The sequence below is a fragment of the Lonchura striata genome, chromosome 23 (genome assembly GCF_046129695.1).
Source record: "Lonchura striata isolate bLonStr1 chromosome 23, bLonStr1.mat, whole genome shotgun sequence".
NCBI lineage: Eukaryota > Metazoa > Chordata > Aves > Passeriformes > Estrildidae > Lonchura > Lonchura striata.
The window spans coordinates 2,728,324-2,751,454 of NC_134625.1; the positions used below are offsets into that span (position 1 = coordinate 2,728,324).

Below are 23,131 nucleotides of genomic sequence, written 5' to 3' on the forward strand. Positions count from 1 at the left end.
GGCGCGGGATTCCGGGTGGGGGCGTGGCCTGTGAGGCCGGGTGGGCGTGGCCGGGGCTGCGCGCGCGCGTGGCGGGGCGGGGCTCGCGGCTCTGGCGGGAAAGGCGGCGCGGCGGAGCCGGCACCGGGACCGGGGTCGCGGCCCGGAGCGGGCCCGGCCCGGGGATGGCGGTGCCCTTCGTGGAGGACTGGGACCTGGTGCAGACGCTGGGCGAAGGCGCCTACGGGGAGTGAGTGCGGCGGGGCCGGGAGACGCGGGGTTGCTGCCGGCCGGGTCCGCCCCTTGCACGCCCCTGCCCTGCCCCTTGCGCGGCCGCTGTCCCCTCTGCCCCCATCGTGTGCCGCTTGCGCACCCGCTGCTTGGCCCTGCGGGGTTCTGCGCGGCCCCTGCATGCCCACTGTTTGCTCGCCCCTTGGCCATTACAGGCCGTGTGTGTGCCCACAGCTTGCCCGGTCCGCCCTGCTCGCCCATCACATGCCCACGGTTTGCCCGCTCTACGCCCGTTTCTCGTCCTCTGTGTGCCCACTGCTCGCCCATCACACCCCCTGCACCCCTGCGTGCCCATCGTGCCTGTGTCCCTGTCTGTTCCTGCCCGTTCCCGGTCTCCACGGGCACCATTTGCTGCCCATTCCCTGCCCGTTCCTTGCCTCCAGTGGCAATATTCCCTGCCTGCTGCCTGTCTCTGGGGAAGCATTCCCATGCCCATTCCCTGCGTGTTCCGTGCCCACCGTGCCCGCCCTGACCGCAGCCCACCGCAGGGTGCAGCTGGCCGTGAACCGCCGCACTGAGGAGGCCGTGGCCGTGAAAATCGTGGACATGAAGCGCGCGGCCGAGTGCCCGGAGAACATCAAGAAGGAAATCTGCATCAACAAGATGCTGAGCCACGAGAACGTCGTCCGGTTCTACGGACACCGGCGGGAGGGGGCCACGCAGTACCTGTTCCTGGAGTACTGCCGCGGCGGAGAGCTCTTCGACCGCATCGGTGCGGCGCGGGCTGCCCGCGGGTCCGGGGCAATGGGGCAGCACACTTGTCATCCCCACACGGCTGAGGACTGCTCTTCCCCTTCTTCTTCCCCGTGCAGAGCCGGATGTCGGCATGCCCGAGCCGGAGGCACAGCGGTTCTTCCAGCAGCTGATTGCCGGCGTGGTGAGTGCTCCGGCGGCGCTGGAGGCGGCAGCGCCGCTGCGGCCGGGGGCGATCCCGGCCCGGCGCTGACCTTTGCTGTGATTCCCACATGGAGCAGATCCCCTGATCCCTGCCATGATTCCCAGACGGCACAGATCCCCTGATCCCTGCCATGATCCATGCATGGCACAGATCCCCTGATCCCTGCCATGATTCCCACACGGCACAGATCCCCTGATCCCTGCCATGATCCATGCACGGCACAGATCCCCTGATCCCTACCATGATTCCCAGACGGCACAGATCCCCTGATCCTTGCCATGATCCATGCACGGCACAGATCCCCTGATCCTTGCCATGATCCCTGTACGGCACTGACCTTTGCTGTGATTCCCACATGGAGCAGATCCCCTGATCCCTGCCATGATCCCTGCACGGCACAGATCCCCTGATCCTTGCCGTGATCCCTGCACGTTTCTGACCCTTGCCATGATTCCCAGACAGCACAGATCCCCTGACCCTTGCCATCATCGCTGCACGGCGCTGACCCTTGCCGTGATTCCCACACAGTGCTGATCCCCTGACCCTTGCCATGATTGCTGCACAGTACTGACCCTTGCTACAGTTCCAGCACGGCACTGATCCCCTGATCCCTGCCATGATTCCCACACGGTGCTGATCCCCTGATCCTTACCATGATCCTTGCATGGCGCTGACCCTTGCCATCTGACCCGTGCCGTGATTCCCGCACGGCACTGATCCTTGCTGGGATTCCCACACAGCACAGATCCCCTGATCCCTGCCATGAATCCCATACAGCACTGACCCTCTGATCCTTTCCATGATTCCTGCACGGCGCTGATCCCCTGATCCTTGCTGTGATTCCTGCATGGCACTGACCCTTGCTGCAATTCCCACACGGTGCTGACCCCGATCCTTCCCATGATTCCCACCCGGCGCTGATCCCCTGATCCTTGCCATAATTCCTGCACGGTACAGATCCCCTGTTCCTTGCCATGATTCCCACACGGCGCTGACCCCCTGCCCCTTGCCATGATCCCTGCACAGCGCTGACCCTTTCCATGATTCCCACACAGCACAGATCCCCTGACCCTTGCCGTGATTCCTGCATGGCACTGACCTGATCCTTGCCATGATTCCTACACAGCACAGATCCCCTGATCCCTGCCGTGATTCCCACATGGCACTGACCCTCTGACCCTTGCCATGATTCCCAAACCATGCTGCCCCTCTGACCCTTGCTGCTGACCCCTTCCCCTCCTCCTCAGGTGTACCTGCACAGCATGGGCATCACCCACCGGGACCTGAAGCCGGAGAACTTGCTGCTGGACGATCGAGGTGGGAGCAGGCGTGTCCCTCTCCGAGCTCCATTAAGTTTTCATTTCTTAATTTGTGGTTTTTTTACTTGAGTGTTCAATTTAAAGCTTTAATTTGAATGCTTGTATTTTGTGTTTGAATTTTTAATGAAAGGATTTGATTTTATCCTGAATTTAAATTTTTCTGTGCATTTTTAATTTAAAGTTTTTTACAATTTTTTAGTTCAGTTTCTTAATTTAAGCTTTTATTTGAATTAGCATTCTAATTTTCTAATTTGAATTTCTTCTTTTAATTTTATTTGTATTTTAATTCAGATTTTAAGTTCAACTCCTAAACTTAAAACTTTAGAATCTTAACTTGAATTTTTATTTTAAACTTATTTTCAATTCACATTTTTAAACAAATTCGAGTTTGAATTAATAAATAAAATTTTTACTTGCACTTTGATTTCTACTTAAATTTGAGCTTGCATTTTAAATTAATTTCGGGGTGTGGGGGGTGGGTTAATTTTGAGTTTTGATTTAGTTTTAACTTGGATTTGCTTCTGTTTGGGCCCAGACAACCTGAAGATCTCGGATTTCGGCCTGGCCACGGTGTTCCGGCACAACGGGCGGGAGCGGCTGCTGAACAAGATGTGTGGGACCCTGCCCTACGTGGCCCCCGAGCTGCTGCGGCGCCCCGAGTTCCGCGCCGAGCCCGTCGACGTCTGGGCCTGCGGCGTGGTGCTGACAGCCATGCTGGCCGGAGGTGGGAATGTTGGGATGGAATTCCCAGAGGGTGATGTGCTGGTGGCCATGCTGGCTGGAGGTGGGAATGTTGGGATGGATGGAATTCCCAGAGGGTGATGTGCTGATGGCCATGCTGGCCGGAGGTGGGAATGCCGGGATATACAGAATTCCCAGAGGGTGATGTGCTGACAGCCATGCTGGCTGGAGGTGGGAATGCCGGGATGGAATTCCCAGAGGGTGATGTGCTCGTGGCCATGCTGGCCGGAGGTGGGAATGCCGGGATATACAGAATTCCCAGAGGGTGATGTGCTGGTGGCCATGCTGGCTGGAGGTGGGAATGCCGGGATGGAATTCCCAGAGGGTGATGTGCTGATGGCCATGCTGGCTGGAGGTGGGAATGTTGGGATGGATGGAATTCCCAGAGGGTGATGTGCTCGTGGCCATGCTGGCCGGAGGTGGGAATGTTGGGATGGAATTCCCAGAGGGTGATGTGCTCATGGCCATGCTGGCTGGAGGTGGGAATGTTGGGATGTACAGAATTCCCAGAGGGTGATGTGCTGATGGCCATGCTGGCTGGAGGTGGGAATGTTGGGATGGATGGAATTCCCAGAGGGTGATGTGCTGATGGCCATGCTGGCTGGAGGTGGGAATGTTGGGATGGATGGAATTCCCAGAGGGTGATGTGCTCGTGGCCATGCTGGCCGGAGGTGGGAATGCCGGGATATACAGAATTCCCAGAGGGTGATGTGCTGGTGGCCATGCTGGCCGGAGGTGGGAATGTTGGGATGGAATTCCCAGAGGGTGATGTGCTCGTGGCCATGCTGGCTGAGGTGGGAATGTTGGGATGGATGGAATTCCCAGAGGGTGATGTGCTCATGGCCATGCTGGCTGGATTTGGGAATGTTGGGATGGATGGAATTCCCAGAGGTGACCTGGTGTTGATGGCAATGCAGACCAGAATTCGGAATGCTGGGATGGATGGAATTCCCAGAGGGAGACCTGGTGCTGATGGCCATGCTGCTGGCTGGATTTGGGAATGTTGGGATGGATGGAATTCATAGAGGGAGACCTGATGCTGATGGCCATGCTGGCTTGAGTTGGGAATATTGGGATGTTCAGAATTCCCAGAGGATGATGTGCTGATGGCCATGCTGGCAGAGGTGGGAATGTTGGGATGTACAGAATTCACAGAGTGAGACCTGGTGTTGATGGCCATGCTGGCCAGAGTTGGGAATGTTGGGATGGATGGAATTCCCAGAGGGTGATGTGCTGATGGCCATACTGGCAGAGGTGGGAATGTTGGGATGGATGGAATTCACAGGAGGTGATAAATGGCCAGCAGAGGTGGGAACACTGGAATGCCTCTAGGAATGGATGGAATGCATGTGACACGTTCAGGGGGTGGGGGGGAAATGCAGGAGTGGTGCAGAGGACATGGGGGAGTGTTTGTGGAATGTGCAGGGGTGTGCGTGGAATGCAGAAGGGGTGCACAGGGGGAGTGCAGCTGGGGATGTACGGGATGGGGAAGGAGCACGTGTGAGCTGGGAGGGATGTATGGAGTGCACAAGGGCAGGGATGTGTGAAACAGAGATGGAGCGTGTGGGATCCATAAGGGAGGTGTGAAATGCGTGGAGGGGGAGGTCTGGAATATCCATAAAAATATATGGAAGGAATAGAAGGTGAATGTATGTGGTGCGTAGGGGAGGTGTATGAGAGGCAGAGGGGAGCTTGGGATGCATAGAGTGGAACAGGATGCGTGTGAGAAACCATGGGATGCACTGGGAGGTTCGGGATGCGTGGGGAGCACACAGGATCCATGGCAGGGCAGGCTCACCTGGCACACCACGTCCCCTCGGTGCCACATGTGTGCCCAGGGTGTTGTGGCACCGAGGGGTGACAGCAGTGGGATCTCCTGGCAGAGCTGCCTTGGGACCAGCCCAGCGACAGCTGCCAGGAATACAGTGACTGGAAGGAGAAGAAAACCTACCTCCCACCTTGGAAGAAGATTGATTCCGCTCCCTTGGGTAAGCACCTGGCAGCTCCCTAAATATGTACATAGATATATACACACACAAATATATACCTATATATGCACACAAATATCCACATTTCCACACACACACCATATTGTGTTCCACCCCCCCGTCTCCCCCAGCACTGCTGCACAAGATCCTCACTGAGAGCCCGACGGCGAGGATCTCCATTCCTGACATCCAGAAGGACCGGTGGTACAGCAGACCCCTCAAGAAGGGTAAGGGGCCGCGGGGGAAGGCGCTGGTGGCCCCGGATTTGGGGGTTATTTGGTGTCCTGTCCCTTTGCAGATGCCAAGCGGGCCCGGCTCTCCTCGGGGGGAGTCGCCGACTCCCCTGGAGGCTTCTCCAAGCACATCCGATCCGATACAGACTTCTCACCCGTGAAGGGAGCTCTGGGGTGAGCCTCTGCTTCCCTCCACGCGGGTTTGCAGCTCCTTGCACGCCTCGGGGCTTTCCCGGCGTTTTCTCCAGGAGGCGGCGGGGTGGAAACCCCGCACGACCCCTGTGATCCACCCAGATCCTGCAAAATCCCGTGCAGATCCCACATCCGGCTCCCTCCAGCGCTCCTAACCCTTGTGTCCCCCCTTGCCTTGCAGTGAGGACAAGGCAAGCTATTCCACGTCCCAGCCGGAGCCCGGCACGGGCGGGATGCCCTGGGAGAGTGGCACGGGAAGCATCGACCAGCTGGTGCAGGGCTTCAGCTTCTCGCAGCCCGCCTGCCCCGAGCACATGCTGGTCAACAGCCAACTCCTGGGCACCCCAGGCTCCTCCCAGGTCAGGGGGCACCTGGCACCACCTGGAATATCGGGGTGCTGCCTCGCAGTGCTGGGCGAGGCTGATCCTCCTGGGATTTCGCCTCGCGGCGTTCGGGGCGCAGCTCGGCATCGGCGACGCTGTCGGGGTGCACCTTGCAGTGCCTGGGGGCTGCTCTGGTGCTTGGGGAGCAGCTTTGCCTGATGGGGAGTGCTGGAGGTGTAACTTTTTGTCATTTATCACCTCGGGTGTGAGTTTGCAGGATTTGGGGCACAGCTTTTCAGTATTCTCAGTATCAGGGTGATGCTTTGCCGTGGCCTTGGGGTTTTTCAGGTCTGATCTACAACACTGAGGTCCAACATTGCATTGTATAGATTGGGGTGCAACTTTGCATCACGTATATGACAATAATGCCATGTTTATAACATCAGGGAGCAGCTTGGCAATGTGTGGGGTGTGGAATTTTATCATCTTGGGGTGCAACTCTGCAGCATTTGGGGGGCAGATTCTCATCCAGTTTACATCAGAATCCAGTGCTGCACCTTTTACACTACTGGGGTGCAGCTTTGCCTTAGATATGTAAGATTAAGAAGCAACTTTTGTTGTATTTATAATATCAGGGAGCAGCTGTGGGGCTGTGGCTGTTGAATACTTGCCACCTGAGGGTGTGAGGTGCAGGATTTGGGGTACAAATCTGCAGTACTTTTAGTGTCAGTTTGTCACTTTGCCAGGGACTTGGGGGGCAGTTTCACATCTGATTTACAGCTTTGTGCTGCAGCACTGTGCTGTGTAAGATACTGGGGTGCAACTTTGCATCATAAACACTACATCAAAGAGCAACTTTGCTGTATATGGAATATCGGGGAGCAATTTGACAAGGCTGGGATGCAGCTGTGAGTTTCATCATCTCGGGGTGCCACCTCCCAAGATTTGGGGGGGCAAATGTGCATCATTTACAGCATCAGGGTGCACTTTGTGCAGTGGTTGGGGGCTGCTCTGTGGTGTTTAGAGTGCTGCTTAGCATCTGAGTTACAATATCAGGGAGCAGCTTGGCAGCACTGGGGTGCTGCTGGGCAAGGTTTGTCATCTCGGGGTGCAACCTGGTGGTATTTGGGGCATGATTTTGCAGTATTTTGAGTAATAAAATGCAACTTTCCAGTTCCAGGGTACAGCTCTGCAGCACTTGGGAGGCAACTTCGCATCAATTTACAATATTGGGGTCCATCCTTGCACTGCTTATACCATCGGGGCACAACTTTGCATCCTATAGGTGTCTTTAAAGAGCATTTTTATGATGCCAGGGGCCGATTTTGTGCTGTTTGGGATGTGGCTGTGCAGCATTTCTGCTGTTTGGGATGCGGCTGTTGGCTCGTGCCATCAGGGGGTGCAGCTTTCCAACATTTCCTCACCGAAAGCCGGGATGTGTCAGTGCTGGGGCTGGAACCTGGTGGGATTTGTGACCTTTTGGCGGGATCTGTGACCTGTGGAACGGTTTTTTTGGGGCGGCAGAGCCCGTGGCAGCGGCTGGTGAAGCGGATGACGCGGTTCTTCACCAAGCTGGACGCCGACGGCTCTTACCGCGCGCTGAAGGAGGTGTGTGAGAAGATGGGGTACGGCTGGAAGATGAGCTGCACCAACCAGGTGGGGGTCAGGGCATGGAGCTGGGGCTGGCACCCCCTGTGCTGGGTCATCAGGGAATAATTCCAGGCCTTCCCCCTCTCTGCAGGTCACCATCTCGACCACAGACAGGAGGAACAACAAACTCATCTTCAAGGTGAACCTGGTGGAGATGGAGAGCAAGATTCTGGTGGATTTTCGCCTCTCCAAGGTGTGTGGGGGGGTCAGGGTGGGGAAGGACCACACAAAGTGGGTGCAGGGTGGGGGTGACCACGGGAGGTGGTGCCGGGGGATGGAGGGGTGCAGGTGGGTGCAGGGGGATGTAAACCCCTGCCTCTCCCCACACAGGGCGATGGCCTGGAGTTCAAGAGGCATTTCCTGAAGATCAAGGCCAAGCTCAGCGACATTGTCAGCACCCAGAAGGTCTGGCTGCCCGGCACCTGAGCCCTCACACCCCTTCTCTGTCTCTTCCTTCTCTTCCTCCACCTCCTCTTCTGCCTCCTGGCTGGGTTCAGGCAGCAGCACCCAAATACTGTGAAGGTGTCTGGCCACCTGTTTTAGCTTTTGAAGGTTCAATAAAGCCCTGGGGACACAAGGCGAGGCTGGTTGCTGCAAGGGGGAGGTTGCACTGGGTTGTTCCTCTGAAAGCTGTGATGGGGCAGCTTTGCTCGGCCAGGGTAAATCCCACTGCGGGATCTCAGCCCTAAACCAGCCCCAAGGGCTGGGAGCTGACCCCCCCGCCCCCCATTCCTGCCCTGTCTCAGGGCAGTGGCTGCCCTCATTTTCCAACCTCTCTAATTGCTCTTCGGAAGGACTAACGAGCCCGAGAGCTGCCAGGGGTTGTTAGCGCTGGAGCGAGAGAGAGGAGAGCCAGGGATTAACCCCATCCCCCCCAAAAAAAGAGCATCCCCCCAAAAAAACCCACCCCAGGGTGCAAACCCTGAGATACCACCACAATTTCTCTTTAAAGCTGCATCAGTGTTTAATGACCGGGCTAAAAAAAATGCGCTTTTTACTTATTTACCCCTTCTTGAAGTATTTTTTTTTTTAATATCCTTTTTCCCAGCCTTTTTGTTTCCCTGGTGGGAACCCCCCTTGGGCGAAGCAATTAGCGGCGATTTTTTAATTGCATATTTATATTGCAGCTGGGGAGCGAGACCCCGGCAGCGGGCAGGGGAAAGCAGGAAGACGCCGCGCTCCGACCTTGTTTGCTTTTCAGCTGGGATTAAGCACTTTTAATTGTCCCAGAGATCACAGATTGCGACCAGGGGGGATAATTAGGCTGAATACAGGGTTTTCTGGTTCATTCCCCCCAGGAATTTATATTTCTAAGGGAATAAAAAAGAAAATCTTTGGGAATGCCTCACGAAGGGAGTGTTGTGGAGGGGTGTGAGGCTGGACACAACTTGTTGCACGAGTTGGTCTCGCTGTCAAAACAGATTAATTTTTCACCTGTTACCTGCTGTTAATGGGATATTTTGGGGGGTTACAGGCCCAGGATGCTTCAGGGGAGGCTGGACACTGCTTCTGCTCCTCCACAATCTCGTGCATTAACCAAGCTCCATTCCCATGGGAATAATTTTCAACCCAAATTTTTAGGGTCCTTTTGGTTGTTTAACTCGGTGGAGAGGATTATTTTCCGCTTTCGGGGTCTGTGGGGGAAACTCGAGGGGGATGAGAGGTTTGTGTTCCTATGTGGCCGGGCAGGGGGGGCTGTGCTGAGCGGGGCCCTGAAAGCGCCCTTTGTGCGGCCCCGCCGGGACCCGGCGCTCGGAGGCACCGGAGCGTGGCAAATCCTAAAACCAACAGCACGGCCGGGGCGGGCGGCCGGGGGCTTCTGCCCCCGCCTCATCCCCAATTCACGGCTCTCCAGCGGGCACGGGGGGCTTGGGCCAGCCCTCGGCCTCCTGGCAGCATCCTGGGAGCCCAGTTTGGGATGCAGAGTTAGGGATGCGGTGCTGGATGCAGGATGGAGGGTTTGGGGATGTAGGATTTGGGGCACAGATGGAGGATGGAGGATTTGGTGTTGGTTGTGGGACAGAATTTGGGATTCAAATGTGGGACATAGGATGTAGGATTTAGGCACAGGATGTAGAGGCAGTAGACATTAGGATGTAGAGGCAGGATGTGAAACGGAATTTGTGATGAAGATATGGGACTTAGGATTTAGACATGGGATGCAGGATTTAGGATGTAGATTCAGGATACAGGGTAGAGTATTTAGGATTTAGACATGGGATGCAGGATTTAGGACACAGATGGAGAATGGGGGTTGGAGGATTTAGGATGTAGGTGTTGGTTGTGGGACATAGGATTTGGGATGTAGGCACAGGATGGAGGGTTTAGGATGTAGATGCAGGATGTGAAACAGAATTTGTGATGCAGATATGGGATGCAGGATTTAGACATGGGATGCAGGATTTAGGATGTAGATTCAGGATACAGGGTAGAGTTTCTAGGATTTAGACATGAGATGCAGGATTTAGGACACAGAGGGAGGATGTGGGATGGAGGATTTAGGATCTAGGTGTTGGTTGTGGGACATAGGATTTGGGATATAGATTCAGGATGGAGGATTTAGGATGCAGATATGGAACAGAGGATTTAGGACATAAATGCAGGATGGGGGATGGACAATTTAGGATTTAGATGGGGACATGGGATTAGTATGTAGGTGCAGGATGCAGGACAGAGAACTTGGGATGCAAATATGGGACATGGGATTTGAGATGTAGGATTTAGGATGCAGGAGTTTGAATGGAGATGTAGGATATAGGATTTAGGATGGATGGAGAATTCATAATGTAGGTACTGAAGACAGGATGGAGAACTTAGAATGCAGATGTGGGACATAGGACTGGGGATGTAAATGCAGGATAGAGGATTTAGGATGCAGGTGGGGGACATAAGATGTTGATGTAGGACAGAATGGAGAAGTCAGGAATTGAATATTTGGAATGTAAATGGGGACATGGGATTTAGGATATAAACACAGGATGAAGGATTTAGGATGCAGGTGTAGGACATAAGATTCAGGACATAGATGCAGGATCAGGGACTGAGGATTTGGGATGTAGATGCAGAACACAGGATGGAGGATTCAGGATGCAGATGGGAGACACAGAATTTGGGATACAGATACAGGCTGCCAGATGTAGGGCACAGAAGAGAGGCTCTGGAAGCATTTAGGATGTGGGATGCAGGATTCAGGATGCAGCCGCAGGATTTAGGAAAAAACCCAGGAATTTAGGAAACAGAGAATTTAGGATGTAGATACGGTTCCCAGATGCCGTTTTCCAGACACAGAACGTGTGACGTGGATGCAGGACACAGGAGAGGGGCTGCAGATGTGGGATGCAGGACACAGGACATGGGATGAAAGGGCAGATGCAGAATAGGGGATGCAGATACAGAACGTGGGGTACAGAAGTAGAATTTGGGATGCAGAGGTGGAATATAGGACAGGTGGTGAGGGACATGGAATATAAAATGCAGATGAAGGATGTACAGGGCGTGGGTCGCAGAAGAGAGATTTGGGATGCAGAGGTGGGATACAGGACACAGGAGATGGGATGTGGATGCAAGACATGGAGTGCAGGAGTGGGATGTAGGGTGAGATATAGGATGGAGGTGCAGGACATGGGATGCTCCAGCACCAGAGCACCCAGCACAGCCCCAGCTCTGCACAGGGATTGTGCAGCACCCCTGGAGCTGGGGAGTGCGTGCAACGAGCCGGGAAATGCAGACTTCCAAGGAAAAAATTATCGCTTTCCAAGCCCATACAGACATTTTGCAGCTCGTCCCCCATCTGGGAGGCAGATCCCGGCCCTTTGGCCACATCTGCCTGCCAGATGTGCCAGAGAGGGGAACAGAGCCCCTGTGGATGGGAAAGCTCCCCGCTCCCCTGTGTGCAGGCAGGTTGGGAATGCAGCTCCACACCTGCTCTGAGAAAGGCCTGGATGGGAGCAGGGAGCAGTGGGAAGGAAGGAGTGGATGGGAGCGATCCAGCCTCACAAACGGTTTCCATTGCAGTTAAGATTTTGTCCTGTGGCTGGGGGAGGTGGCAGTGAGTCACAGCCAGGGTACAGCTACAGGAGACACGGCCCAGTATGGCCCAGTACGCCCCAGTAAGGACCCTGGGCTGAACTTACCCAGAGCCCTGCGTGGGGTGGGAGTTCCTGGACCTGCAGGGGTTGGTGCCCTCGGGATCCAGGTGGTGGGATGGGGATGGGGATGTGGGAGATGGGATGGACGTGTGGGATGCAGGAGGGGGGATGGAGATGTTGGGATGGAGATGTGGGATCCAGGAGATGGGATGGAGACATGGGATGCAGGGGGTGGGAAGATGTGAAATACAAACAGAGTTTGGGGTCTAGGCGCAGGACAAGGGATGGTGCAAGGTGCAGGTGTAGGAGGGGGGCTGGAGGAAGGGGCAGATGGAGGATGTGGGATGAAGGCTGCACATGGAGGGCGTGGTGCAGATGCAGGATCTGGGATGTAGATTTGGCATGCAAGAATCGAGCTGCAGAGTGCAGGATGCAAGAAGTGGGATGCATGGAGCAGGATGTGGGATGCAGGGTACAGATACAGGATTTGGGATGCAGGATGCAGCTGCAGGGTGTGAGGAGTGGGGTGCAGGGTGCAGGGTGAGGGATGAAGAGTGCAGATGCAGGACATGGGGTGCAGGGCTGAGGGTGCAGGTGAAGGATTTGGGATGTAGGAGGCAGCCACAGGAGGCTGATCCAGGGAATGGGTGTGGGGTGCAAAAGCAGCCTGCAGTTGTGGGGTGCAGCTCTAGGGCAGAAGGACTGGAAGGATGTAGATGCTGGATTCAGGATGGAGATGTGGGGTACCAGTGAAACTCCAGGATGGTGACGCACCACCTCAGGCAGAGAAGAATGGTGGAAGCATTTCCCATCTGATTACTAAGGGCAAATGAGAGAATTTCCCAATAACATCAGCTTTTTGGGGACTAGAAATCCAATAGGAGTCCAGAAGCATTTTTATTTTCTGAACTGCCCCCATCAGCTCAGTGTCTCCGGGACAGACACATTTATTTAGAGGAAAAAAACCATAAAGCTGGAGCAATTCCATCTGAAGACACCCAAATCCAGCATTTCCCTCCTCTCTCCTTAGCATTTCCCACTGTGGAGGTGCCTGAGGGGCTGGTTTTGTTGGATTTTTAACTCAGGAGATGTTTTAGCTCTTGCAAAAGCATCGCAGCAGCCTCGGGAATGCTGCCACATTAATAAAAGCAAAAATGCAGAGGAGTCTGTTAAGGAAACTCCTGCAAAAATCCCTTCCAGAAACATCGTGGGCAACATAAGCTCTTGGTTTGAGCTTTTTTCCCCCCTGTTTTATTTCATTGGGAAAATGAGTTTTGGAGGTCATCACGTGCCCAGAGGATGGTGCAAGGTGGGTTTTTGCAGCAGGTTTGGCCCCTAGAGCCTCCTGTCAGTATCAGGGAGGATTTTTGTGCGGGAAGAATGTGGAATTTACAGCTCAAAATTGGAATTTTCAGGTTAAAACCTACAACAGTCACCCTGAATTGGAGGATTGGCACTGTGGATGCAGCCTGGCAGTGGTGCCAGGGACACGGGTGAGGCCCCAGCAGTGCCTCTTGCCTGGCAGGCAGGAGAGGGAGAAAAATGCTTTAAAAAGGTAAAAAAAAAAAAAAAAAAAAGCTCCAAAGCAGAAAGCTGAGGTCATTTTCTTGGCGAGGAAGTCGGCTCCTTCCAAATGCCTCCGGGTCGGGTTTAATATCAGCAGAAACATTCTTGGGCAGGGTGGGGAGAAGGCGCTGCTCTCACCATCGAAAGCAGAACCCTCAAACCCCCAAACGCCCTAGGAAAAAAACCCCAAGCATCCTAAAACCCCCAAAATCAGTTCCCCAATCCCCAGACTGCTTCTTTGGAACCTCTAGGTCTGGAGTAAATGAGTATTGGGGTGGGAGAGGTGCGAAAACAGCTCATGGAGGAGGGGAAAATCCCCCCTGGGAGCAGAGAACTGAATCTTTAAAGTGACTTTTGCACATCATTTGGCCACTGCTGGGATTTTTGGGATGTGGAGAGGTGGAAAGCGATGGAGCCTGGCAGGGAAAATGCCATTTTCCTCACTGTCCTGGAGAGTTTTATCATCACTTCAATCCCTCCTTGATTTAGCAGCATCTCTGCAGGCTCAGCACCCAGCAACAACCCCCTGGGGCAAGGGGACCTGCGTGCGAGGAATATCCTGCTGGAAAATACATCAAAAAGGAGGGGGAAAATTAAATGGATTTCATCTGCTGTGCTCTGCTCGCTGAGAAGCTCAGGGGCCTGCCAGTGCCTTGTGCGAGCCCTCGGCTGCCCTGCGGAGCTGTTGTGGCTTTTCCAGGGATTTTACACATTAGGATGGGGTGGTTTGACCGTGTTTGTTTTGCTAAACCTCACCAAAACCCAAACCAGAGCTCAGAGGGAGGAGGAGGAGGAGGAGGAGGAGGAGGAGGAGGAGGAGGTGGGAGATGCAGGGAAAGGTTATTAAAAAATAGGGGCAAAACAAAAAACGGGATCCGAAGTGGAGAAGTGAGTTTGGGATTGCAGCAGAGCAGGGATGTGGCAGTGGGAGAGATGCAGTGGGTGGCAGGGATGCTGTGGGAAGCAGGGCTGTGGGGGTGGCAGGGATGCTGCACCTTGCTGGGGATGTGCATCCCACAAAAATCAAGATAGGAAAAAAATTCCCCAGGAGAGCTGGGAGGATAAGAAGCATCAGGAGGGCTCTGATCCCACTGGGAGGGAGGCTGTGAGGCGATGCTCTGGCGTGGAAGGGGATTTTCCTCCATGCTTGCACATTCCTCCCATCAGCAGTATTTACAGGACGGCAGCAGGAGAAATCCCAGGTCGGCCGGACCTCCTCCCGGGGGTGGCCCTGCAGCCCCTGGCTCCTCAGTCTCGGGGCTTTCTCCCTGATCCCTTTGGTTTGTGCTGTCTGCACCCCACAGGTGCAATCCCTCCCGTGCTCCTGACTTTTCAGAACAACCCCTCCCCAAAATTTTCCCCATCCCAGCACTCGTTGCTTCCCCTTCAGCCTTTTATAGGGACAGGGCTGCTGCAAGGCTGCCCTGGGGTGCAGGTTTTGGGGTGGGCTCTGTGGGGTTGCTTCATCTTCAGGTAGTGCTGGGAAGACTCAGCAGCAATTTCCTCTCCTGGGAAAAGGCCTGGGAAGTGTTGCAGAGTGCAGAGAGGTTTGTGGGATGCAGGGATGCAGCACACTGGGATGTTTATGGGATGCAGGGATGCAGTAACACACAGGGATGCTGGCAATACCCAGGGATGTTTATGGGATGTAGGGATGCAACACACAGGGATGCTGACAATACCCAGGGATGTTTATGGGATGCAGCAGCACACTGGGATGTTTATGGGATGCAGGGATGCAGTAACACACAGGGATGCTGGCAATGCCCAGGGATGTTTATGGGATGCAGCAGCACACAGGGATGCTGGCAATGCCCAGGGGTGTTTGCAGCATCCAGGGCTGTTTGCAGCAGTGTGCAGGGATGCTGGCAGCACACAGGAACGTTTCGGGTGGGTGGGATGTCAGCAGCACTCAGGGACATTAGCTGTGCACAGGGACATTTGTGGCACACTGCCACATGGAGGGATGCACGAAGCCGCTTCACAGGAACACCTGCAGCAGCTTTTCAGGCCTTCCGTGCCTCAGTTTCCCCTTCCTGAGAGCCAGGGCTGTTGGTTGCTCGGGACTCAGCCCCTCGGGATGCTGAGGCACGGGGAGACCTGGCCGTGCCACGGCCGCCTGGCTGTCGGCTCCGCGCTTGGCCGGCGGCCAGGGCAGCGCCGGGGGCCCGCTGCGCGCCAGATGCGATAAGGAAAGGTTTGGCCCGGGCTGGAAAAAAGAGACAAAAAGAAGAGGGGGGGGAAAAAGTAAAAAAGGGAAAATAAAAAAAGCAAAAGCAAAGCAAATTCCTTGGCAAATCAAAATGCTTGCACACGGCCTTGCATCCAGCCATCCGTCTTGATAAGGGGCTCTGGGGAGGAGGAGGTGGAGGAGGAGGAGAAGGAGGCAAGCTGACACTGGGAACCTGACAGCGATCCCACTTCACGGCACAATGCCTGCCAGATCTCCTACTGCCAGCTGAGGAGGGGCCCAGACCCGGCGTGCCTCAGTTTCCCCACTGCATGCACGCGCCGAGGTGTGGCAAAGGGGTTAAAACTGCCTTGGAGGGGTTAAACGGGGCGATTTTCTGCCGGGCTTTATCCAAAACATATGTTTTCACCACTATTCGAGTTATCTGGGATATTTCCTGCGTGTTTGCTCCTATGGCAACCGGCCCAGCATGAAAGACCTATTTACTGGGCCCGGGGATAGGGAGCAGCCATATGGTGTCAATTTTGAAGGCGCTCCATCCCCTCCGCCCGTCTCCGGTTCTCCCTCCACCACGGGCTTGGCCCCTCCAGAGGCGTCCACCATGAGCTGGGTCCAGCTGGGGTTGGGAATGGGCACCATCAGCAAGGTGAGGTGGTGGGTTGGGTTTCAGGGAGCTCAGAGAAGGTGGAGATTGCTTGAAACAGCGAGCTGGGATCCTTCAGGAGACAGGGATGGAGTGAAGGTACCTCCAGCACCCACCTGAGATCCTTCAGCAGACAGGGATGGAGTGAAGGTACCTCCAGCACCCACCTGAGATCCTTCAGGAGACAGGGATGGAGTGAAGGTACCTCCAGCACCCACCCGAGATCCTTCAGCAGACAGGGATGAAGTGGAGGTTCCTGCAGCACCCACCCGAGATCCTTCAGGAGACAGGGATGGAGTGAAGGTACCTGCAGCACCCACCTGAGATCCTTCAGGAGATGGGGATGGAGTGAAGGTACCTCCAGCACCCACCTGAGATCCTTCAGGAGACAGGGATGGAGTGAAGGTTCCTGCAGCACCCACCCGAGATCCTTCAGGAGACAGGGATGGAGTGAAGGTACCTGCAGCACCCACCCGAGATCCTTCAGGAGATGGGGATGGAGTGAAGGTACCTGCAGCACCCACCCGAGATCCTTCAGGAGATGGGGATGGAGTGAAGGTTCCTGCAGCACCCACCTGAGATCCTTCAGGAGACAGGGATGGAGACAAGACCCACAATGCTGATCTGGGATCCACCAGGAAGATAAGGTTGGAGACAACATCCCTGCATCACTGAGGTCCATCCAGAGGGAAGGTTGAGGACAAGCTGCCTTAATTGTGGGCCTAAGGTCTGCCCTGGAGGCCACGCTGGAGACAGCCTCCAGCAAGGCTCATTCCAGCTTGGCCTGGGGCAGGCAGGTGCTGGAGAGGTCACAGAACCTTTTATCACTTCTGAACCCTCTACAGGGCTGCAGGAGTTGTGTCCCACCCCAGCAGTCTTCCCAGAGGTAACCCCACTTCCCGGGGAAACCCAACAATCACTGCACGGCGAGGTTCTTTGCTCCTTCCTAAACACTGAGGCAATTTTTGGTGCCAAAGCAGCTCCATGGGCAAAATAGAGTTAAATGGCCAAATTACAGGAAAATGAGGCAAAATCACCCTCTAGTCTGCTGGAAAAAATAATTAATTTTTTTTTTAAAGTATTTTCTAATAATTCTAATTTTCTTTTGTTGCCTCTGGGTGTTTGCTGCAGGGGAGATGATAAATCTGGGCAGGACCAGGCACGGCGTGGGACAGGGGATTTTGGGAATGATTCACTCCCAAAGCCTCCCGCAGAGATATTTCTGATGAAAAAAAAAAAAAAAAAAAAGCCAAAATAGATTAGTTGGGGCTTTTTTAAGAAAAAAAGAGGTTTTACAGAAGTGACCCTTCCCACTAACCTCACCAATTTTCTTTTTAATAAGGAATAAAAAGCCTTTCAGCCAAAAAAAAATCTTTACTATGAAAACATACATTTGGGTCAAAAAGCCACTTTTCACTGCAGGAAAATAAACCAACAAACCCCCCTGACCAATGCATGAAGTGTGGGTTGGCAAAGCTCATTGGGGTATGGGGCTTCTTTAGAGGCAACATCTCTCATCCTCTATCTTCTCTCGTCTTGATCCTCATCCTTTAGTCCTTCTCCTCCTCCTCCTCTTTCCCTCTCCTGTTGTTTCATCTTGTCTCTTCTATCCTCATCATTTTCATCTTGTCTCTTCTCAACTCCTCATCTTCATCTTCTCTTCCCAGGTGATGTGTGTTTCTTCATGTGCTCCATCCCAACACCCCTCCAGCCTCTGTCCCCTGTTCCTGATCCATTCCCTCGGAGTGCAAATCCCCAGATTGTCCCCTCACACACAGCCCTGCCACGCTGCAGGGCACATTCAGCAGCTGATGCCACCTGCACTGCCAAGGCTGGGGGGCACCAGGCTGACACCAGCCGTCCCCTTCCCAGAAAGGACCCCAAACCTTTCCTCGATGGAGATCACTGGATGCCAAAGGGCATCGGGGTGTTGGGCTGGCCCTGCGGAGAGACACAGGGACTGGGACAAGGGACTGGGACAAGAACCTGCTGGGATCTGGGCTGGGATGATGGCACATGGATAAGGTGACCAGGACTGGGATGTGATGATGGGGACAGGGACAGATGATGGGGACTGGGATGAGTGATCTGATAGGGACAGGACAAGGTACTTGCTGGGGTCAGGAGAATGGGAACAGGAAGGAGATGCCTGCCAGGGATGGGACGATGAGAGCCAGGACAAGGAAGCTGCTGAGGACGTGGAGGTGGGAACTGGGCTGTGGCACTGCCGGGGACAGAAGCCAGGGGACCACAAGGAACCCAGTGGAGCCCAGCATGGCGCGCCAGCGACCAGACCATGGCGGTGGGGAGCATCTCCCAGCCCCAGCCCCTCCACCCCGAGCTGCGGCAGCGGAGGCGAGCCCGGGGGGCTCCGCCGGCTCCCCCCAAAGCCGAGCGGCTCCCGCGGGGCCGGGAGCGCCGAGGGCCGGGGCGCGGGGAGCGGGCGGCTCAATGCCGGGGCCTCACTCCCACGAGCGGATGAAAGGCTCCCTGTCCGAGCGGCATTAGACGCGCTGCGAAGGCTCATTCCCGATCGGTCACGCTCCGAGGCGCAGCTGCAAAACTCCCTCCGGGAGCCCGGGATGCTCCGGGGGCTTTGTTCGGAGCAGCCCCGCTTCCCGGGGAACCGTGACAAGACGATGGGATTACGGGGCAGGAGAAATGAAATAAAATAAAACCCAACCTCGCTGGGACCACGCTGGCTGGGCGGAAAAACAAAGGGGAGCCTCAAATTCCCTCGTGCTCCTGCCAGGAATGATGGCCCCACCTGGGCGGGGGGAAGGGGCACGGAGAGGGCTTGAGGATCCCCAAGGAGGGAAGGGGGCTTTTTGGGGGTGTCACCCCCATTTCTGCTCCCAAATCCTAGCGCTGAGCAAGCAAGGAAAAGGAGGAAAAACTTGCAAGGAAGCAAACCTTATGAGGAGGAGAAAGCCTGTGAGGAAGGAAACTTCTCAAGCAGGAAAACTTGAAAGGAGGTAAAGTCTTGAAAGGAAGGAAACCTCCAAGGAAGAAAACTGTGCAAGGAGGAAAACTTTACATGGAGGATAAACTTTGGGTGGGGGAAAATATCACAAAGAAGGAAAATCTCAAAAGGAAATGAAACCTTGCAATGAGGAAACGCTCAGGCAAGGAAGGAGATCTTGCAAGGAAGGATGTATTTGAAGGAAGAAATAATTTCAAGGAAGGAAAAGCTTTCAGTGTAGGAAAAGCCTTGTACGAAGGAAAATTTTACAAGAAGGAAAACCTTTGACAAGGAAGGAAATCTTGCAAGGAGGAAAACGTTGAAGGAGAAAAGCCTTCCAAGGAAGGAATCCTCACAGGTTTGGAGGAAGTGAGCAGGTTGAAGGGAGAGGTTCTGCACCTTCCTTCTTGGGAGCAGCCCGATCCCTCCTGGCACAGGGCCCGGCACGGTTTGGCTGAAGTTAATTGGGTTAGTGAGCGGCTAAAGGGCGTAGCTTGTCCGGGCGCCTGCTCCTTAATGAGCATCTCATTTGAATCTATGCAAAATAGCAGGGAGCATGGAGACATGCTAATTAAAGTGATTGCTGTTCGCTAATTAAGCAGCAATTCTCCTGCCCAAGAGGGTATTCTCATGCAAATGAGCTCAAGGAGGGGAAAACATCGACCCAAAAATTGTACAGGGAGAAATTGCAATTTGGCACTGCCCCTGGTCGGCAAAACACCTTCATTATGATCCGCATTTTGAGTATTTTATCCCAAAAAACCAGACTTGGCTGTCTCTTCTGTGCTGAGAACAATCCTGAAACCCTCATCTTTTCCAGTGGCTGCCATAAATCAAGTCATTTATCTCCTCAACTGTGCCAACCCCGATTTTGTTTTTTCTGGGGTGTTTTCTTCAGATTATGGGATTTTTAATCTGCTGAGGATTTTTCTACTCTTCATTTTCTTTTTTTTTTTTTCCCCTTTCACACTTGTGGAAATAATGACGTCCTACAGGAAATCTCCTGAGGGATAAAATTAGGGCTGGTAAACACAGGGCAGTGCAGCATTTAGGTCTCACAGGTTTGTCTGAAAACCATGAGATTTTATTTCAAGTCTAGATTTTTAGGGGGGTTTTAGGCTTTTTCTTTCTTTATTTTTAAACATAGCATCTGTGTTTCTTTGCAGTCCATGTGGTGCTGAAACCTTTCCAGGTGAAACTCCCCTTGGGATAAATCCCTTTCCAGCTACCACTTGTGAACACGACCAAAAGAGTGAATGAAAACAAACAAACAAACAAAACAAACAAGGCATTTGGGGCATATTTTGGGTGCATTTGGGTTCTTTTGGAAGGGGTCAATGGTTTGAGCACAGTGTGAGCCCTTGATAAAACCCCTTTTTGCTATTTTTAGCTCGAGTACGGGGTTCTTGGTAGCATCATCTGGAGAAGGATGATGCATGGAGCATGTGTGGGGGCATTTCCCAGCCCTTTGGAAAAAGCGAGAGCCACTCCCTCACCCCAGCGACACTCCGAACATACACGGTGTATGCTGGCAGAGAGCCGGCGTGGGAACCGTGGGCTCTCCGGCGTGGAAGCGAGCGGACGGGATGACCTCTGCCCCGGCAGAGGCTCCCGGGAGGCCGCGCCGGTGAGCGGCGCCGCGGTGCTCGGAGCGGGGCACAGCGTGCCCGCCCGTGGGGGCGGCTGTCACGCACAGGTGGCGAGCTCGCGTGGGTGCGGGAGCGCGCGGGAGCGCGGCGCTGCGGCTGCCCGAGCGCCGGTGCCGTGGGAGCGCCGGTCAGCGTGCGCGCGGCCGCTCCGTGCCCGGTCCCGCACACGTGGGCACCCGGCCGCTCCGTGCCCGGTCCCTGCCTTCCCAGTCCCGCCGGTGCCCAGAGCACCTGCTGTGCGGGGCGGCATCCCGCGGGTCCCGGCTCACACTGATGCCGGGTCCCGGCGATTCGGGACCGCGGGTCCCGGCGGTTCGGGACCGCGGGTCCCGGCGGTTCGGGGCCGCGGTGCCGCGGATCCCGGCTCACACGGGTGCCGGGTCCCGGCGGTTCGGGGCCGCGGATCCCGGCTCACACGGGTGCCGGGTCCCGGCGGTTCGGGGCTGCGGATCCCGGCTCACACGGGTGCCGGGTCCCGGCGGTTCGGGGCCGCGGGTCCCGGCGGTTCGGGACCGCGGTGCCGCGGGTCCCGGCTCACACGGATGCCGGGTTCCGGCGGTTCGGGGCCGCGGGTCCCGGCTCACACGGGTGCCGGGTCCCGGCGGTTCGGGGCCGCGGTCTCTCGGCCGAGCTCTGCCCGGCAGCGCACGTGCATCCCCTCCGCCCCTCCCGTTCCCCTTAAAGAGCCCGCAGCGCCCCGCTCGGGCCGCACGCTCGGGCCGCGCTCACCGCCGCCCGCTGCCTCCCCTCCTCGGGCGGTGGGTCCGCCCGCGGGGCACCCGTGCTCCCCCCAGGCCGGCGTTGGTTCGCTCCGCGGGGCGGGGCGGGGCGGCGGCGCCTCCCCCGACACGGGGCGCCGGTGGGAGCGGGGCGGGGAGCGCAGCGCGGGGGGAGATAAGCGGCGCCGAGCGGCCGGGCGGCGCTGGATGGAGGCTCCCGCCCGCCGGGACGCCCGCCCCAGCCTGGAATGTCCTGGCGAGCCGCCGCCGAGCGGCACCGGCACCAGGACCGGGACCAGGGAGGGGGCGCGGCGGAGAGGTAACGCGCGCGCTTCCCGCCGCCGGCGCGCGCTGAGGGGGGCGCGGGCGGGCGCGCGCCGGGAGGGGCGAGCGCGGCTCCTCCGTGAGGGGCGAGCGCGGCCGGGGCGGCCGCAGGTGGCGGCGGCTGTCACCGGGCGGTGCCCGTCCCGCTCCGCGCGGTGCCCGTCCCGCTCTGTGCCCGTCCCGCTCCGCGCGGTGCCCGTCCCGCTCTGTGCCCGTCCCGCTCCGCGCGGTGCCCGTCCCGCTCCGCTCTGTGCCCGTCCCGCTCCGCGCGGTGCCCGTCCCGCTCTGTGCCCGTCCCGCTCCGCGCGGTGCCCGTCCCGCTCCGCTCGGTGCCCGTCCCGCTCGGTGCCGTCCCGCTCCGCGCGGTGCCCGTCCCGCTCCGCTCTGTGCCCGTCCCGCTCCGCGCGGGGCCCGTGCCGCTCGGTGCCCGTCCCGCTCCGCTCGGTGCGCGGGGCTGAGCCGGTGCACAGCGCTCCGGCCGGCGGGACGAGCCCTCCGAGCCGCCCCAGCCCTCCGAGCTGCCCGGCGCTGATTTATGGTCTCATTTCGCGGGGAACGCGCCTCCACTTCACTCTATTTGTCATTTAAACGCTGCTCTGCTTGAAGGAGGTGCCGTAGGGGATGGGTTTGGGTTCGCGTCCAGCCTCTTAACTGCCTTAAAATGGTTAATCTCAATGTTTTTAACCTGTAAGGTCACTTTTCTCTGCAATTAGAGCGGTGGAAAGTCAGTCCCTAAGGCAGGAGGTGGTGTGTGATGCCTGAGGTCTCCGGCTGTAAAGCATCCTGACATCTTATCTCTGTTATTATTATTTTTATTGCATTAAGCTGCCTACCTTCTTAAAGCCACGCGATTCGTGAATTTTAAATTACTTTCCCTTGCTTTATCTGTCTCTTTGCCAAAAACAAATATAAATTATATAGTTCCTGACTTCTAATGGAAGAACTTTCCAGTCGTCTGTCCCATGCTTCCAATAATGATGTTTTTTAAACCAAAAGGGATGTGTTTTTCAGCCGTGACATACTGTCGGGCACCAAACAGGCAATATTTATTTTGCTCCCGCCTCGTAACTGCGTAAAGGGTTGATGAAAGGGTAAATGTGATGGCTTTATGTAGCTTTTTCTTTTTAATTATTATTTTACTGCTTTCCCCAACTGCTTTGCTGCCTCTGGGAAGGAGTAGTCGCGCCGAGCCTGTGGCTGTAAAGCTGTCAGCTCTGAAGGGCTGTTTACTCAGTGAGTTGTATCTTTCACACATGCACCAGAAATACAATTTACTAACCCGAACACCAGCCACGGTCACCGAGGTTACGGGCAGTGTGGAAGCTTTGGTTCTCTGGGGTTTTATCCTTCGTGGCCCGGTGCTTTCCTTGAACAA

The 23,131-nt window shown here is 55.7% G+C and overlaps 2 protein-coding genes across 3 annotated transcripts in view; both read left to right on the forward strand.

The window, feature by feature from the left end:
- Nucleotides 1-164: 164 nt before the first annotated feature.
- CHEK1 (checkpoint kinase 1) lies at nt 165-8,191 on the forward strand. Of its 2 annotated transcripts, XM_077788061.1 has the most exons (12): nt 165-229; nt 759-982; nt 1,083-1,147; nt 2,416-2,485; nt 3,023-3,211; nt 5,112-5,216; nt 5,348-5,443; nt 5,515-5,623; nt 5,823-6,000; nt 7,489-7,620; nt 7,706-7,807; nt 7,945-8,191. In XM_077788061.1, the coding sequence occupies exons 1-12, from the start codon at nt 165-167 to the stop codon at nt 8,038-8,040; spliced, it is 1,431 nt and encodes a 476-aa protein (XP_077644187.1). In that variant the 3' UTR covers nt 8,041-8,191. The 2 variants fall into 2 exon arrangements, with proteins under 2 accessions (XP_077644187.1, XP_077644188.1); XM_077788062.1 differs by lacking the exon at nt 7,706-7,807.
- Nucleotides 8,192-21,576: 13,385 nt separating this feature from the next.
- The window catches only part of CDON (cell adhesion associated, oncogene regulated), a 59,532-nt gene continuing 57,977 nt past the window's right edge, over nt 21,577-23,131 (forward strand). Inside the window, exon 1 of the mRNA XM_021525766.2 lies at nt 21,577-21,751. The gene's annotated coding sequence lies outside the window, so the exon portion shown is untranslated. The remainder of the gene's footprint in view (nt 21,752-23,131) is intronic.